At 41.8% G+C, this 17,784-nt stretch overlaps 4 protein-coding genes across 14 annotated transcripts in view; 3 read left to right on the forward strand and 1 right to left on the reverse strand.

Moving 5' to 3' along the window:
* Window positions 1-242: 242 nt before the first annotated feature.
* Window positions 243-5,236, reverse strand: LOC132468631 (eukaryotic translation initiation factor 4E type 3-like). The gene is made up of 7 exons (XM_060066405.1): window positions 4,901-5,236; window positions 3,523-3,595; window positions 3,156-3,250; window positions 1,655-1,715; window positions 1,499-1,565; window positions 1,207-1,362; window positions 243-1,087 (listed from the first exon to the last, which is right to left on the reverse strand). The coding sequence occupies exons 1-7, from the start codon at window positions 5,068-5,070 to the stop codon at window positions 1,041-1,043; spliced, it is 669 nt and encodes a 222-aa protein (XP_059922388.1). The 5' UTR covers window positions 5,071-5,236; the 3' UTR covers window positions 243-1,040.
* Window positions 5,237-5,451: 215 nt separating this feature from the next.
* LOC132468228 (serine/threonine-protein phosphatase 4 regulatory subunit 2-A-like) lies at window positions 5,452-9,991 on the forward strand. 6 transcript variants are annotated; one of them, XM_060066183.1, is made up of 9 exons: window positions 5,452-5,590; window positions 5,902-5,983; window positions 6,145-6,315; window positions 6,780-6,873; window positions 7,036-7,073; window positions 7,249-7,323; window positions 7,529-7,657; window positions 8,255-8,562; window positions 9,017-9,991. In XM_060066183.1, the coding sequence occupies exons 1-9, from the start codon at window positions 5,557-5,559 to the stop codon at window positions 9,286-9,288; spliced, it is 1,203 nt and encodes a 400-aa protein (XP_059922166.1). In that variant the 5' UTR covers window positions 5,452-5,556; the 3' UTR covers window positions 9,289-9,991. The 6 variants fall into 6 exon arrangements, with proteins under 6 accessions (XP_059922166.1, XP_059922218.1, XP_059922276.1 ...); XM_060066235.1 differs by having other exon boundaries at window positions 5,453-5,590; window positions 8,255-8,538; XM_060066115.1 differs by having other exon boundaries at window positions 5,470-5,765; window positions 7,598-7,657.
* A 2,345-nt stretch (window positions 9,992-12,336) lies between these two features.
* oard1 (O-acyl-ADP-ribose deacylase 1) lies at window positions 12,337-14,225 on the forward strand. 2 transcript variants are annotated; one of them, XM_060070503.1, is made up of 6 exons: window positions 12,340-12,503; window positions 12,617-12,694; window positions 12,794-12,959; window positions 13,133-13,191; window positions 13,651-13,763; window positions 13,950-14,225. In XM_060070503.1, exons 2-6 carry the CDS (start codon window positions 12,650-12,652, stop codon window positions 14,083-14,085), a joined length of 519 nt encoding a protein of 172 aa, XP_059926486.1. In that variant the 5' UTR covers window positions 12,340-12,503; window positions 12,617-12,649; the 3' UTR covers window positions 14,086-14,225. The 2 variants fall into 2 exon arrangements, 1 of the variants encoding a protein (XP_059926486.1); XR_009528843.1 differs by lacking the exon at window positions 13,133-13,191 and having other exon boundaries at window positions 12,337-12,503; window positions 13,950-14,037.
* Window positions 14,226-14,716: 491 nt separating this feature from the next.
* Window positions 14,717-17,784, forward strand: part of LOC132470680 (synaptotagmin-2-like) — a 54,040-nt gene continuing 50,972 nt past the window's right edge. For 2 of the 5 annotated variants that reach the window (XM_060069525.1, XM_060069829.1), the window contains exon 1: window positions 15,865-16,168. The gene's annotated coding sequence lies outside the window, so the exon portion shown is untranslated. Of the gene's footprint in view, window positions 14,736-15,699; window positions 16,169-17,784 lie in introns of those variants that run through there. The other 3 variants (XM_060069757.1, XM_060069678.1, XM_060069604.1) reach the window with 3 other exon arrangements.

The raw sequence follows: 17,784 nt of genomic DNA on the forward strand, positions 1-17,784 counted from the left end.
AGATTAGGTTTATTTGGTCTGAGCGCACTGGTTACCGCTTTATATAAAATATGCAATTAATGCTATATCGTTGTACAATTAAGTAAATGCAATTCAATTAAAACCACACATTTAACAGAGAAAACATTTTTGGATAATATTCCATCAGGTTGAACCCAGAAACTTAATTTCTAACAGTAATAACAAGGCACCATCTTGAAAGAAATTGTATTAGACACTTTTCTGTCAGTTTGAGGCATGCGTTTTTGGACACACACACACACACACACACACACACACACACACACACACACACACACACACACACACACACACACACACACACACACACACACACACACACACACACACACACACACACACACCTCTAACTATCTCTGTATATCCTGAAATTCTCGCATATATTTCTTAGCAGCTAAACATGATTTAGATTTAGGCTCATGTTTAGTTATTGCAAACACAGTATATTCTCTTCACTTGTTTAATAAAATCAAATGTACTAAGAAAGAATGTGCAATATTCAACCATGCTTTTACAAATACCATTTTCTACTGCAAGAGATAAAGCAACCTTTATGCTTCGATGTACAAAACACACAAAAAAAATCTTTTTATATTGCATTCACTAGTTGAAGCTCTCTTAAAATAAATTATTAGATTAGAAATGAGATATTTAACAAGATATAACTTTGTTATAACTTTCGCAGCAGGTCAGCAAACGTATTCAAAATATGCTTTTATACATCTTCAAAAATCTTAAAATACAACTACACCATGTTTACAGTTTTGAAAAAGTCAGCCATTGTCCAATAAAACCATTATCCTTTCTGCACAAGCAAAAGTTGAAGGACAACCCAGTTTCTTTGAGAAATCTCTACATAGCTAGAATCTATAAAAAAACAGATTACGAATAACACTGCATTAGACTTTTACCTGACCAGTACAACTCCACTGGTTTGAGAATTGAATCAGAATTGTAACCATACACAAGATACAACAAAGGTTTCTCAAGTCTGTTCAAAAAGTGTGAGCAAAACGCTGCTAATGTCTTGAGCGTCCCCCTTCGAAGGCATGGTGCTCCTGATGGGCTGCAATTGTGGACACAAAGGTCAACATTTAATTTCAAACAATAACAAAGTATTTAGGAGGCCTTACTATATAGAACCTAAATATATTGTATGTCAATGTGAAAGAGGAAAATACTCACGTTTGTAAAATACTGCTTTGAAAGCTATCTGTGGAAGGAGCTCATGGATCCGTCCTAAGATGTTAGCTTCAGTAGCCCGAGAGGCGTTTCCATTCCACACCTGAATTACGTCCTCTCTGTCTCTCATGCTGACGCTCACTCCAACCACTTCATCTCCTGCAAGGACAGATGACACATTTCAGGTATAGCACCTGACATCAGTTCATTGTTCATACCAAGGTTCCTTCAAAGCCACTATTTCACACTCTCTGATGCGTGATAGCTTTCTTATAAAACCACAATTTCACATTACCTGATGCACAGTGATCACTGAATTGCTCTCCGATGGTAGCCAACAACAACTCCTTCCACACAGCAGACTGCAAAACAGTGGACAAAACGGTCATGACTAGAAAACGACGTAACTCGGTACAAAGCTAGCGATATAACGCCACGCCACTAGACTCACTGTGAATTCTTTTGGCACTTTCATTTTCCAGACCCCGCCCTTGGCATTGCTTTCTTCCTCCCTGCACAAAAAAGCACAATGCATATAAACAGAACAGAATTCATTCAAAATATCTTATTATTTTAAAATGTATCCATTGACTGCTGTTGTCATCAGACGGGGTCATTCGGGCCATGGTGTCTTCAATTAAATGTCCGGAGCTCCTAGCCACCGCTGATATTATACCATATGTTCCACTGTGAGTTGTAAGTCTTTGACACGCATTATGGTAGACTGCTTAACGTAAACTCTGGTGGGCACAACTTTCAATCTATTTCTATGTATTGCCTATACGCTATCAACGAACATGTCTTGCATTTCAGGGTCGGTTGAATATTTAAGTACAGGTATTAACATTATAATCGCAAAGGCTATACCCAAAGCTTTACAAGGATTGATTACCCACTCGTAATACGTCCCATGTGTAACAGATTGTTTTGTAATGGCCAAACCACCATTAAGAATTAATGATATGCACAACTGCCTGGTCTTGTAATGGACAAGTGCACTGGCTACACAAATCCCACTGGCTATATGGTGTTGTATCGTCACTCAGGGCATGGCTTAGTGACACATGGTATCCTATGTCTTGAATGTGATAATAAGGCTACAGTAGGGCTGCTTGATTATGGGAAAAATCATAATCACGATTATTTTGGTCAATATTGATATCACGATTATTCAAACGATTATTTTTGAGTTTGAAAACATGCATTTATTGATACAATCAATTATGACATAGAAACACGTATATTATAAGTATCCAAAATAAAACCTTTTTCGTGTGTAAGTGTACTGTCTGCCACAACATTCTGAATCTAACATTTGATTTTTATAAAACATTTCATGAATACAATATATTAAGACAATCAAATATCACAGAAACACGTATAAGTATCCAAAATTAACTTAACCTATTTAATGTCTAGAGAACAACGGTCCCAGCATTTCTCCATAGCAAAGTTAAAAGTCACAAAGCCATAACAAACACATGGCTAATAAAAATCATATTGTTGTTAAACAGAAATACATATACAAGATGTACTTGGCAGTTCTGCCTTAAAGAACTCTTAGTTAAAGTCTGCTATAGGAGCTTGTTATCGTTCATCAAACTGTAACGTTACTGAAACTTTAGATTCCACGCGGTAGGTCTACTCCAACATGTGTCAACAGTCGATGCTGCTGATTGGCGGTTCACTGGCATGTCCCGCCTCCTGCCAACGGCATACTTCCTGATGCAGCACGCCTGTTAGATTGTACTCCCTCTCGCCGCGTTGAATGCTTTCGCATGCGCGTCTCTTTCATAAACTTTCATAAACTCTCTAGGCCTACTTTAAAATGGAAAATGTCAAATTAATCGTTTCAACTCGATTATACGAGTTTGGAGATCGTTTGACCCCAAAATTGATATCGCGATCGAAATTCGATTAATTGCACAGCCCTAGGCTACAGTATGGCTCACCAGAGTGGTCTGCATTCCCCTCTCATCAGATGATAGGTGCACCTCAGGGGCAGGCTGGAAACCCCTGGTATGTTGTTATACACTCTCCAGAAGTTCTATGTGACAACACACAAGGGCACACAATACAAACTTGTATTGATCAATGTTCATATTTCATAGGTACACATTATTCTTGTTATGCACTAATATGCACAAAAAGGCTATTACCGATATGATACCTAGATGTGATAGCAAGAATATTGGTGTTGCTCACTAATGATGGACACATGAATTGACCTGTCCAGGGCTTGAAAGAGGAACTTTAATGTTTTTATTTATTTTAAAATCATATACATATCAATAATAAACAGGCACAAATTGTACTTACCTGGACAGTCTCTACTGTGTAGATTTTTTTCAGGTTTGATTCACATTCAGCTGCAGTGGTTCCAGGGAGAGATCTGACAATTCAGTGAAAGTCGACTGTATCATATAACAACATAGAAGAGCACACAGACACACAGCCTCGCTACCCTAATAAGGAAACCATCAAATGTTTTGTCTCATTGTTAACCAAAAAAAACACATTGATGATTCATATTGGGAACCATGACTTCCTGCTATTTTCCAGTTTCTCTTTTGACACTTTCGTTCGGACTGTTGTGTTAAACTTTAGCCCACATTTGGTTAAAGTTTGGTTTGTTATGCAACGTAAAGAATTGTTATTTACTCATCTAAGATATGCTTTGTAAATGTAAACTATGTCATACACCATCAGTTATTTTATCATATGCATTTCTTTGGTTTATTTTTATAAGGCAAGCGCTATAAATAAATGTGAAATACTTTTGGTTGACATTTCTGTTGGTAAATAATATGTCCATATACTTATGATGTGATATGTGTAATAGCTGTTATACATTTTATGATTATGGTATATAATATGGTATTATAGGTATGTAATGCACACACTACTTATAGCACTACTAGCTATAATAGAAATAAGAAAGAAAATGTCATCCCCATTGCTTTTTTCCTTTGATGTATTGTTTGTTCAACTCTCATGAGTTATGGGGGCAGGTTAGGATTAGAGTCAATGCTCTGTAAATGAACACCATTGACCCCGTTCTAGCGCCACCCTCCAGTGTACAAAAGCGCGCGCGCAAACACACACACACACACACACACACACACACACACACACACACACACACACACACACACACACACACACACACACACACACACACGCACGCACGCACGCACGCACGCACGCACGCACGCACGCACGCACGCACGCACGCACGCACGCACGCACGCACGCACGCACGCACGCGCGCACACACACACACACACACACACACACACACACACACACACACACACACACACACACACACACACACACACACACACACACACACACACACACACACACACACACACACACACACACACACACACACACACACACAATTAACTACATCAGGTTATTATTAGAGATATATTTGACCAACACTCTATTTGTATTTTCATGTATATTTAAAAATCCCTCAAGTTGGCAATCCCATTATAGCATCTTATATGAATTGATATTCATTCAGTTGTAAAGTAACTTAAATCTCAGGAAAGTTAAAGAAAGCAGCTCGACATCTTTGGCATTGATTTGGGCGATTCTGTCTTCGTCTTTGTTGAACACAAAAGCCTCCATATATTCTTCACTCTGCGAGATAGGATGTTGCTTCAATCCCAAACCCCGAACGTACCTGTCCAGCCAGAAAGTCCAAGGTGAATGCAGAGGCAGTGTGTGGTCGTTGCTATTCGCAGTGTTTTCCAAATCTTTTCCGTCGATTTCAATGTTGTGATCTTTAGAAGTGAGCAGGTTTGGACCTGATGAGCTCAGTTGCAATGTTGTTGAAGCAAATGGCACTGCCATTTTTTACTAAACCAAACCGGTATAATGAAGGGTGTAAGAGCGAGGCAATCTTGTTGTTATTGTTTTCCCTTCGCTTAACTGTTGACTGTGAGGTCGGTGGCTAATTGATACAGCTGCTGACTCATTGGCTTCACCGGTCTCCGCCGTCACAACACATGACGCCCACCGTCTGCGGTGCAGCGCCGCAGAGCACACGCTCTATGCATGGGTGCTGTGTTCCAACATCACAGCCAACTAAATGTATGTTATTTCGATCAAAATTATTTTATATATATATTTTTTCAAATACAATATGTGCATAAGGAGTGCCAAATATGAGTATGTTTGTGTTTTAAAATGACTTGCGCGACACCACAAGCTGTGTGTTTTGGTCAGCTGGAACGGCTTCCGTGACGCGCATGCGCTGTCGCAGCAGCAGTCGACAACTACCAGTTTAGTTGTGGTTGCTACTACCGCTAGCATAGTTGTCGCTTTCTGGATACAACTATGGAGATTGATGCGATACTGGAAGCTTTCAGAGGTCAATTTATAGTGATTTGAATGAATACACCACCATACAAATAATTGCATGATTTATTACGATTTCCTCAGGCAAATGTGTGTTGTTGTGGCCCGGGAGATAAACGCAGTTCTCAAGCGTCTAGTGGCGAGAGGACGTATAGAAAAGTACAGCGTGTGTATAACAAGTGATTCAGGTCTGGAGCTCTTGGCTGGGTATAGGTTGAATGACTTTATGCAGCACTATTTTAGTGACATATAACAGTGTTTATTTGGCAAATTAATATTTCACTGTTTCATGTGTTTGTGTTTAAATTTAATTGGAATTTGCAGACTTTGAGAAGAAAGAGACGAAAGAGTCCTGTCCAATTTTAGAGCAACTCCTTATTGATGTCGCGAAGACTGGGGAAACGTTGTAAGTGACACTGCCTGGCATACGTATTTGTAATTGTATGCATTCTTTGCATTTATAATATGAGGGGGAAAAGCACACGAATTATTATTATAATATTTTTTGTTGTTATGCGTGCAAAACATAAATACTAATGTTTGCATCCTATTTCTTTTATTTTCCAGCATTCCCTGGTCAAAGTTCAAAACATATTTTCTTTTCAAGATGGAAAACGTTATGGATGACTTCCATGCCTCTTCCCCTGAACAAAGAGGGTCTCCTAATCCAAATGTAGTCTATGTCCCCTTTGATGCGATGAAGGAGAGGATTGTGAAAATAGTCGATGGCTACAGTGGGTGAGTGAAGCGTTGTTTGTTTAACCATGAGATCGAACCATGTCTCAACCATTTCAAAGCAGAAGATTACGCAAGCGATCTCATTTAGGCTCTACAAATAAACTCAACATGACTTGTTAGGGCACACTTAAACCCTAGATTTCCCGGTCCGTCTAGCACACATCACATGGTATCCGTGGTTACGGGTCAAATCTGCGGTTGGAAAGCATTGTTGTCATTGTTAACGGGCTATTTAGCCATTAAGGCCGAGAAGTGGTTGAGAACGGCTGCTCGTTCAGCTGCAGCGATTTAACAGTTGGCTTGGTTCTAGGCAGGGCTTTAGCGTGTCCCATATAGACCTTAGCCTAGCACAATGTAGGCTGAGATTGAGACGTGTGACAATCTATCCAATTCACAAGCTGATCCTTGATAGAAAAAAGGATATTTGTATCTACCGTTTATGTGTAGATGTCTTTTTTTGTCAGTGTTCCCTTCACCATTCAGCGTCTGTGTGAGCTGGTCACGGACCCCACTAGAAACTACTCGGGAACAGAAAAGTTCCTCAGGGGTGTGGAGAAGGTGAGGGGTTAGTTTGAATCACTCAGCACTTAATTATAAAACATGCACATGGTCTTAAACAATGCACCTTATGGACAAGTGGTGTTTATTAAGTTAATAAAAATAAGGAAAATAGGTTTTGGAGTACCCTTTCATACTTGTATTTCTGTGTGTATATTTCAGAATGTGATGGTGGTGAGCTGTGTCCGCCCTCCATCGGAGTAAGTAAATAAACGACAAAGCTGCTTAGCTATTGATCCTCTAGGGATTTTTCTAGAGCCGCTTCAAATGCACATGCAGCCCCCTCAAAAATCAATAACTAATTGGTCACATTTGGGACGAGGCCTAGAAAGGATGAATGAAACTGCCAGTAACCAAAGTTTTCTTGTTTTCAAGGAAAAACGGGGAATCTACTGTAAGCCGAATGAATGGAGGGCCGTTCCCTGACAGCTCCTCTGTGCATTCAGACAGGTGTGAGTTCAGTCCTTGTCAATGGTGGAAGCCACTTCAGGAATCGGTGCGTTCCAGCGTTCAAAGATACAAGCCGGGAACCGTGTTATGCTTTCTCATCTTGGTCATTATTTTCCAATATTTATTGAGTATTTGCAGTTTTGATTTCACCCCTCATGGTAGAAGATTTATTTTTTTGTTTTGTATTTTGTTGTTGTGGTTGCAGCATTTTGAATGGCCCAGTAGTCCCACCAAAGCCATTGACCATTTCATTTTCTACAAATGGCCCTCCCAGCGCTGTGGACAGCAGGGAGAGACAGCCACCACCAGAGGACGGGACAGAGCGCCACATCAGGTAATCCAATGGGGCTGGCAATTACACAAATTAGATCTCAAATGTTTGAATGTATTAAAGAAAATGTCCAAAAAATTTTACGATTTTGTAAGTATATATAATATAATCTTTATTTTTATTTTTAAATAAATGTACAGGTATAAATATCTTTGTATATTGGTTACTATATATAATATTTTTTTGTTTTTAAATAAATGTACATGTATATATATCTTTATGTATATATTTTTTATAAATATACAAAAAAATGATGGGGTAGCTGTTTGGCAGACCATAATAGTTCTCTACTCCGACTGTCTGACCGGTCTCTATCTGTTGTACTGTGTACCCAGGCACACACAAGACCATCAACTATAGACAAAATATGTAAATATATTTATATATCTTGTTCAGCAAGAAGGTACCGTCGGGTTGCTACAGTACACCCCCGGTGTCTGCGGTTACTTTCCGTTGAAACACATCCAACTCATGAGAGAGAATCACAGGGCAGGGTCAGGCATACCGAACACTTAACAACACCGCAGTAATCCCAGCGTGGGACGCTACGGAGGGAACAAATGTGTTGTGTACGGCCAGTGACGGGGTGTTCCTGTGCAGTGGCTCCATGTCCCAAGAGGGGGAGGGGAGTCCTCGAGCCCGACGGGAGAAGAGCCAGCGCTGGGGGACGGAGGACCGCCCCTACAGACCCCTTCAGGAGGTCAAGAGGCTCAAGGTCGAGCACCGCGAAGAGGAGGACACGGCGGGTGACGAGGGCGAGCGGAGGGCGTCGACCTCTCCGACGGGGTCAGGGGTCGTCACGGAGACGCAGGAGTCCCCCCGGGGCACTGGCAAAACGGGCAAGAACGCTGCGCCTTCAGGAGCAGTCGCCTCTGGATGTTCGGGTAGGCAGGAAGTTATGATACAGGGTATGGTGTTATTGAATTATCTAATTTATATAAATTAAACCTTAATTTGAAGCACATGAAATTGCTACTGTGGTAACATTTGACGATGAGGGTACATTTATTAACCATCAATTAACATTACCTGTAATGCAGTTATAAGCATTAACTAACAGTTAATTAAAAAATAACTATCTATAAAAAACTAACTTTATCTACAGTGTACATGTTAACCAATGGCGTTCATGTTAAATAAGGTATTAATCTAGAAATTGTTTAATGTGGTTAGGGTTGACCATAACCCAGGTATTGCTAATGCTATATAATAATGCTTATAACTGCATTCATTCATTTTAATTAATGGTTAATTGATGTACCCTTATTGATACCTTTTTTTTAGTATGAAGAATGTCTCTTAATTGATCTCCTTCATGATGTTATCATCTAGTAACCATGTGTTCTCCACTCCGCTCCTCAGAGCCGGGCAGTCCTACATCTCCACCTTCTAATAGGCCAGAGGAGTCTTCAAACAGCGAGACAGACCTGGACCCTGACCTTACTCTGCAAACTGACATGACCACAGACCCATCAGAGCGGCTTGACCCCTCAGGGACGGGTCAAAGCCCAGAAGGTCAGAACAATGGGGATGGCAGCGCTGATGGGGCTAGCCTAAACGATAACAAACTGCCACTCTCATCTGCCTGTAGTACAGCTGACCTGCCTACAGAGGGTGCTGCAGAGTCCAAATGATCTTGTGAACTATCAGGCTCAGCTTAGTTTACACTGTATGATACACATCAAAGATGTGGGTTCTCTACTAGTACATGTGCTAGAAATAGGGCTGCACTATTCACGGAGAGTATGGATCTAAATTGTTTGTAAAACTCAGGTCTGAAATAAGCAGGTGTCTAAATAAATGTGGTGTTGGAAATTCAGTAATGGAATCGACTGTTGCATGCATAAACTGAAGTACATTTAAATATATTTAAAAATATTTTTTATTGTCTGTAGTTTTTGTGTATCACAAACAACCTCAACTGTGCTTACAGCCACCATTTCTTACTCCAATTGATTTAGTCAACAGCTTGGTTGGTTTGCCATAGAATTCCTTTTGTACCACAATAAGCACGCATTTTTTGATCCTAGAATGATATATTAATGATATATTAATAGGCATTTATACCTTATCTTCTTTTTGCAGTATGAAATACAATTGAGCACTAAAATATAATGTAGAAAAATATAGTGTGCAGTTAACTTTTATGAAGTAATGATCAGTTTGATTATTACAAACTTTGATTGTGAGGTCTGTCTTTAGTGATAAACATAGCATCTGGAATTTTTATATTTTTTACAAACCATTCCACTGCCTTTGTAAAATATAATAAGGTGGATCTTGAATGGTTGAGTTGTCATGGCTTTCAAGAAAGACAATAAATGATCATGTGTTGAAGTGTGGTAAATAATTTATTCAAAGTAATGCATTTTTCTTATTTTTTTTCCCTCCTTTTAGTAAAGATGTTTTTATCTGAGTTACACATAACTGTAGAAGCTTGGGACAACTAAGCCTTTGAAGTATTTGTTGCAGACCAATGAGCATTCTGAAATTTAGAGGACCCTTCATGTCTACCTACTGTAGAAGCATGCAGGCATATATGAAACTCTTGATTCATTGGAAACGCAAAAACACATATTTCTGTCAAACTCTTGGTTGATAAGAGGAGGTATGAATCATTTTAATCTTAGTGGAATTATTCAGTGAGTCTTCAGACTGCTGGGACACTTGGAGGCTAAGATTAGCGGTTGTTGTCTGTGTCCCTACGAGGCCTGTGTCAGAAGCTTTACAAGCTGTGAGGAGGCTGAGCGTTTAACCTGCAAATTCAATTACCCAAAGGCCAGTGTCTAAAGATATCCAAAATGAGACTAGACTGAACAAGCTAGTTTTTGTTCATGACCACGGCGTGACCACCTATGATTACCAGCACTGGTCAATATTGATGTTTTGTTATTAATTTAATTATAATGGTTATGTCTGTGATCATGACGTTAAAAACAATTCAACTTCTCATTTGTTAAAGACAAATATAAGTGTGCAAGACATCCTGCAATACAAGAATTGAAAGTCAAAGAAAGTGGATACCGACCATAGATTGGTCATATCTTTCTGGATGAACAAAGTGTAAGACTTCAGTCAGAATTAACAACAAAAAGAAAAAGCAGTGGGAGAAAAAATTCCCTAATGGAACAGAGACAAGGTGTGGAGGGTGACCCAGACAAGACGATTTGTGTGGCGGAGATCCAGAGTGGTCCAAGAAGTTATTGTTTGAATGCCTCTTCCACATGAGCTCAAGAGCCTTTTTGATGTGACGAACAACAAGGAGGCTGCTGATGACTCTGACAACGTGTTATGAGCTTTTGACAAATGGAGTAAGCATATCTGTTTTTAAGGAACACAATTTGTATAAACTGGAAAATCCACCTGTTTCCTCGTTTCTCAGTACATCACCTACTTCATAAGACCATGCTCCACATCTGTGTCATCAGTCAAACTGGCACAAAAGCTTTTTATTCAGATCACAGTGTCATGAAACCTTCATCCTTAAATCGTTTCCCTTTCTTTTTTGCATAATAAGGACAACAACATTGACTTCCTGGAATATGTGGCATCATTGAACCGGGTGTTGAGGGGCAAGTTGGACCCCACGCTCGATGGACGTATATTTGAACTTCTTTAAATGATGTAGGTAATGTTTTGAACAGAAGTGCAATTTATGGACTACTACTACTATCTGTCTATAAAATGGCAAGCTATACGACGCTCTGCAATCTCAAGAGAGAAATTAACATCACATGAAACATGCTGCCTGACTGTCTACATAGGGGCTGAAGAAGGCCTGCCATGGGGAACTGGATTAACAGTGTAACCCTGGACCATGACCAGGTGGTGGACTGGACCTCTGAGCTGGTGGATGAGAATGAAGACGGTGAGAATGAAAGATTAGGATCATTATAGCATTTGGGCTGCAGTGGCTTTGTGCAATCATTTCTTCATGAATATTGCATGTGTGTGTGTGTGTGTGTGTGTGTGTGTGTGTGTGTATGGACACTCTCAATTGCAATTGTACACAAAGCCTGCTCCTTTATACGTTTAGCTGTTGTATGACACAGTAAAAAAAGCTTGCTTCCTGCCATATGGTCAATGTGTCTCTCACCCCATATCGGGGAGCTCTCTCTGGATGCGTTCATGGACCGAGCTGGGAGGGATAAGTGGGTCATGAAGAGGCTACGGATGGACCTGAATCTCAAAGACTGGATGAAAGGACCAGAATGCAGCGCTGACTTCTCAGTCTGGGATACGATTGATCCTAAATTACCCGTACACAGCTTCTAAACATAAAGTACCTTTATACCTGAACATAATAGAACCACATGTATCATCTTTCATCATGTGAATGTAGCATGACATAAGGACAAGCCTATACATTTTTTTGATGCAATATTTGATTGAATTTGTGTTGGATTATATATGGATCGCTTGCAGTAGGTATAGCACTCTCTTTTGTGTCTTTAAGTTTAAATCAATTAAATGCTTAAACAATTGTATGCATATATTGTATGACAAATAAGCTTTCTATGAATTCTATAAGAGTGATATTTTTTGTTCATTTTGTATTATAAATGAACACAAATGTATAGTCTCTGGTTTTATGACGTTCCTTCAGAAGGTATTTCTGAGATATCATATCCCATCCTTAACAGAGTGATGGCAGTATTTCATCCAAACAAGATTGGGAGACTTTCAAATTCATGTCGAAGAAAAATGTCAATAAGGAAGTCATATCAGAACCAAACTGTGTGCATGCTCTGAGGAGGAACGTTATTCTTAAAGTTGTTTCAGTCCATTGAAACGCGAACAGATTATTATCTGAATGTGCGACGAGACCAACCAAAGACCAACACTGATTGTAAGTCACTGCAAACCCGAACGGAGTACATGGCCAGGTTTAACATTGAATGAATCGCTTTAAGGTTTAACTTTACAAGAGCCACTCCTTCCTCCTCATCCTACACCCTTTAGCCTGGCCTGACAACATCCTTGATGCCAAACTGAATGTCATCCGAAGTTGAAAATCCGAGCTCTGACCTACCGCCGGAGGTATAGCAGAAATTAACTTTAACGTGTACACATACGATCGCTGTTGGTGTGGTGTTAGCTTATGGCGTAAATATACCCTCTATTATTATTTATTTACAGTCAGCAGAAGAGCGATGCACCGTGAGCCACGTGAGCGGGGATCTGTTCTCCTGTCCCGAGGACGAGGCGCTGGCCCACTGCATCAGTGAGGACTGCCGCATGGGGGCAGGCATCGCCGTCCTATTCAAGAAGAAGTTCAACGGGGTGGAGGAACTGAAGGCACAGAGTGAGTCACGTCTGTTAGTATAAAACATTCATCACCTGATGGGTTGGGTTCCACCCAACAAGAACATTTTTGTTTTTGGACTTGCAGAGTGCTAGTCCCCATTGGCTACTATCTTGCAAATTTTATGTTTTTCTGGACTGAGACATCATGTTGTTGGTTTTTTACCTCTGCAGAAAAAATCCCAGGGCAATGTGCTGTACTGGAAAGAGGCAGACGATATGTATACTATTTGGTAAATGTTAAATGTTCAATTACTGTTTCAATGATGTGAAGCCCCCTTAAAATGTGCTGTAGGTAAGCTTTAAGAAATGCTATTGAGTGTAATTTGTTAGAAATGGCCGAGCCGTCTATCAACTATTAGTGAGATGCAATGCGAGAATATCAACTATTTCAGCACCTGCCATTGTATGTGGCAGGTGATTTTAGACTGCTCCTGGGTCATTCCTGGACAATCACGGAATCTCTACTCTGATTGGTTTGTATATTTAATTTTCTCTGTCAATATCAGGTGTGTGAGATGACTGCTCCATGGAGCTTTTTTGGTTGTTAAGTTTCCAAATCTCGCTCTTGTGCTCTCTCTCTTTAAAACTCTCAAACCATACCTACAGCACCTTTTAATAAGTATTAATGATAATATAATTATAACGAGTATTAGGTTACAATAATACATTTAATTTCTGTTCTATTTCAGATCACAAAGAGCAAGGCCAGCCAAAAGCCAACGTATGACAGCCTTAGACGCAGTCTGGTGGACATGAAGACCCAGTGTACCTTGAACGGAGTCACCAGGATATCAATGCCACGGTTCGCATAGTGATGAATCCCACAAACACAAACATTTATCAGGTGTTTGTCTGCATATAGGCCTGTATCTGTATCTGTCTACAGCACCTATCTGTATCTGTCTATATTTCAGTAAACGTCGAAAATGATGAATGGCTGTATTATTGAGATTTATTCAAAGGTACTTGTATCTCTTTCATCTAATAGGATTGGCTGTGGCCTCGATCGACTGAAATGGGAAAAGGTGTCTGAGATACTGGAACAGGTTTTCAAACACACTGATATCTCCATCACAGTCTACAGCCTTCCTCATAATACCACAACAGTGAAACAACATCTGTAGGCTGAACAATGAAAGCTGTATTCCAAACATGGGGCGGATTGATGGTTGTTTTTGCTTGAACCTGCATTTTAGTGTTTCTTTTCCCGTCCTGAGCAAACTTATGCTATGAAATAAAGACAACATTATTGTTTTGGATATGATGATGACTTTGTGGAACGATGACTCTTTACCCCTTTCTAATGTGCAAGCATTTAAAAAACTCTATAATATAATACATTTCTTTGTATAAATCTAGTTTCCTTTATTCTTCCGAATCTGAGTAATTCTCAGTTTCCTAACATAATTTGCATTGACTTCATGACATCATCATATAAACCGAAAGTATGATATCCTTCCCCTTCATGTTTGTCTATCCGAGGCACCATGTTGGACTAGCCGGGCGGTGTGTTTACATTGGCTTCTCCCGGCACCACCTAACTTTCTGCATAGCCGGTGTCGCGGGTGCAGATGGTACTGCTATTGTGTTAGGGATTATTGATCTCATGGTGCATTGTGCTTCAGTGAAGGGCTGAGGCACTATGGAGGCGGTGGAGGCAGCAGATGTAAGGGAGGAAATGAGTGGTGAATCTGACACCACACAGTCAAACCCACACATCCACTCTCCGGTCGAGGATCTCCACCAGGCAGAAGCAGCAGCAGCTATATGCACCGTGAGTGGACCGTGGAGAGAGAACCCTACAGGGATGATACACGGCATTGTATTCCTTCTATACTTGGAAGTACGTTGTCATAAAGATGCCTGTTTTCAATGTACACCCAGACTAGTCCAATTGGATTATGATGTTCAATTTCGCAAGCAGGCTCCCCCCTGTGCGCCCGCGTCTCTGTTTAATTATCATAAACAATGGCGGGGCTGAAAGAGAGCGATGGCGGGAGTGTGTGCAGCCTGGGCCCCGCCCCGTCCCTATGCCGTCCCCCCGGGGCTCCTTCAATAATTCATGAGGAGGAGACATTAGGGGCTGTGTGCACTGCGGCGGGCTCCCTCCACTCTGTCCCTCTGTGCATCCCCGGCTGGCTGGGAGACTGTACTCAGGCATCACTGCATCCAAACCCCCTCCGTCCCCTCCCCTCTCCTCCTCCTCCTGCTCCCTTTCTCCCATCCCCCCCTGTCCTATTCCATGCCTGGCAATTAGACTGCACACTGCAGCACTGCCACCGAGCCGCTTAGATGCATGGCTCTATGGTTCTCTCCTCATACAGCCGTGTCCCGTTGGCCACTGCAGGCAGCTGGGAGCAGGGCTGGCCCGGTTCTCCTCAATACTCGCTTTCTTCTTCTTCTTCTTCTTCTCTCTCGCTATTTTTTTTGCCGTCGTCTCCATGCAGAATGTTGCTCGTGCTGCTGGAGTTCATTGATTATTTCTTCTGAGGCTCTGCCTCTGTCCCATTATCTCTCTCTCTGGCGCTCTCTCTCTCTTGCTATCTCTCTCTCTCTCTCTCTCATTCTGTCCTACATGCTCCTCCTCTCTCCTCTCCTCTCTCCATCCCCCATTCCCTTTTTTTTTTTGCATGTGCGCTGCGTATGAATCTGCAGAGCTCAGCATTCTCCTCCACGGGCACTTAGGGGGGAAAATAAAAAATCAAGGCAGAAAGGAGGTGGGCGGGAGGGGTCCTGGTGCACCATATAACCGCCGCCTTCCAATTAGAGCAGAGAGCTTATGTTATTGAAGAGCAGCCTGGCCAATGAGGAGGCAGCGCACCAGGAGACAGCAGGGAGAGAAGCAGCAGAGCGAGTGGGCAAGAGGAGGGAAAAAAAAGCTGCAGCAGCGTGCGAGTGTGTGTAGTTTTTTTTCATCCCTCCCCCTGAACAGATCTTTATCAATTTAGGTACTACTGCACTTGGGGTTGCGTTGAGCGCGTGTCGGCACAAGTATCAGGTCAACGGCAAGGCAGGATCAAGGTGTGTCCAGTCAGTGGGCTGTGGGGAAGAGTCCTGACTTGAATTCATTCTAAAGCTGGGAGTAGCAAGATAAAGTGAAAGACAGATTGATTGATTTTTCTCTTTATCTCAAAGTGTCTGGGAGCCTTTTGAAGACGCGTGGGTCGGAGGAGCCCGACAGAGTCCTGTGGACAACTTTCTAGAAAGGTAAGGCATTTAATCCTCTGCATTTGTTACAGAAACGCTTGATTTAGCTTCTTATTACTCTTTTTTAGAGTGGGTCGAATTCAGCCCGTCAATGTTGAAACACCTCCATCCCTCCCCCACTTATCTTTGGGTTTAACGCTTTATCCCTCATATTTGTCTTCTTTTTTTGCCTGCTTATTTCCCCTCCCGGCGTTTATTGAGACTTGACAGGAAGACGGAGGGGAGAGAGGGGGAGAGCGTGAGGGAGAGAGAGGAGGCAGGACGGGGGGGGGGGAGGGAGGTGGAGGAGGAGGTAGTGGCGTCGGGGAAGTGGGGGGTGGGGAAGGTTAGTGCGGGACTCCCGGCTTCTAGGCAAGTTACTCTGCACACGGTTCTCCAGTGCTGCAGTATCCCATGACATCCCAGAGCGGAGCTGCCTCAGCGCAGAGCTCGCGCCCGGCACACTGGGGTGGGGGGGGGGGTGGGGATGGGGAGAGGGGTTCAACCAACTACACTGATTCATGGGAATGACATAACGGCGTCTCCTCCGCCTATTCAATCAGACACACTCATATTATATTATTTTGATCATTAATATCACTATTAGCAGTTGCCGCAGGTCTACATCGTTCGTGAAACCCTCAAAGCATTGGTCTTTTTGATGCATTCTATAAATAGTTTGGAGACTGACTCAGAGGCTGCAGCCCGGTTTTCCTTCCGGCCCGGTGCTTCCCCCTCTCTGTATCCGTTTGGACACGTTCGGGCGCTCGCTTAGATAACAGAAGTGGCCGAGCGAAAGGTCCACTGAGACCGATGTCTTTTGCCTGTGTTTTTCCTGCAGCAACCGTGTTATTAAGTGGGCTGACATGTATGACCACATGACACATACACAGTGTTGATTGACTCCTCCTCGATCATGTACCCCCACTCACCCCCATACATTTATGTAAGAGGTTAGAAAACTACAAAGGAAAAGTAGTACATTAGTCCTCACCGGGATACGAGGCAGATCGCTTCACATGTATGGTTTTTGAAGCATGTTCGCCTTTTCTGTTGATGAGTATCCAACTCTTTTTTGTTTTAGTTTGATTGCTGATCTTCACAATGTCTTTTCATTCCGAGTCTGACCTTCATAATGAGCTAATCTGTGACTGGCCAGCAGTGGGCGCTGTGTCTGTGCTCTCTGCCAGAGCTCTTTCGGCACATAACGGAGCGCTGCTGCTGGAGAACATGAATTGGGGGTGTACCTCTGTGTCTATCTATCTATAATCTTAGGATTTTTCTACTTCTGGTGGACCGGTAAAGCAGCCGGTAAAGCAACTAAGCATTTTTGTGGAGCCAGCCACGTTTATATAATTCAGCACCATGGACAGATCCCGCTGCATTCCCACCCACAACCTTCAATCTGATCCTATCCCGATTATACTGACTGTTTGTACGTTTCTGAATGAATCTCCCCCTTGTACGTTAGTGTTACAGCTAGTCACACGCATCCACTCATTCATTGAATCTGTTAGGAGACCGGCAGAAATCACTTTGGATGATTAACAAACCCCTTCTCTTGCATTGTTTCAAAGTGAATCTGTGTAATTACCTTCAGAGGCTTATTTTGACAGATCAATCCATTTAACACGCTA

Source organism: Gadus macrocephalus, chromosome 1 (assembly GCF_031168955.1).
Source record: "Gadus macrocephalus chromosome 1, ASM3116895v1".
Lineage (NCBI taxonomy): Eukaryota > Metazoa > Chordata > Actinopteri > Gadiformes > Gadidae > Gadus > Gadus macrocephalus.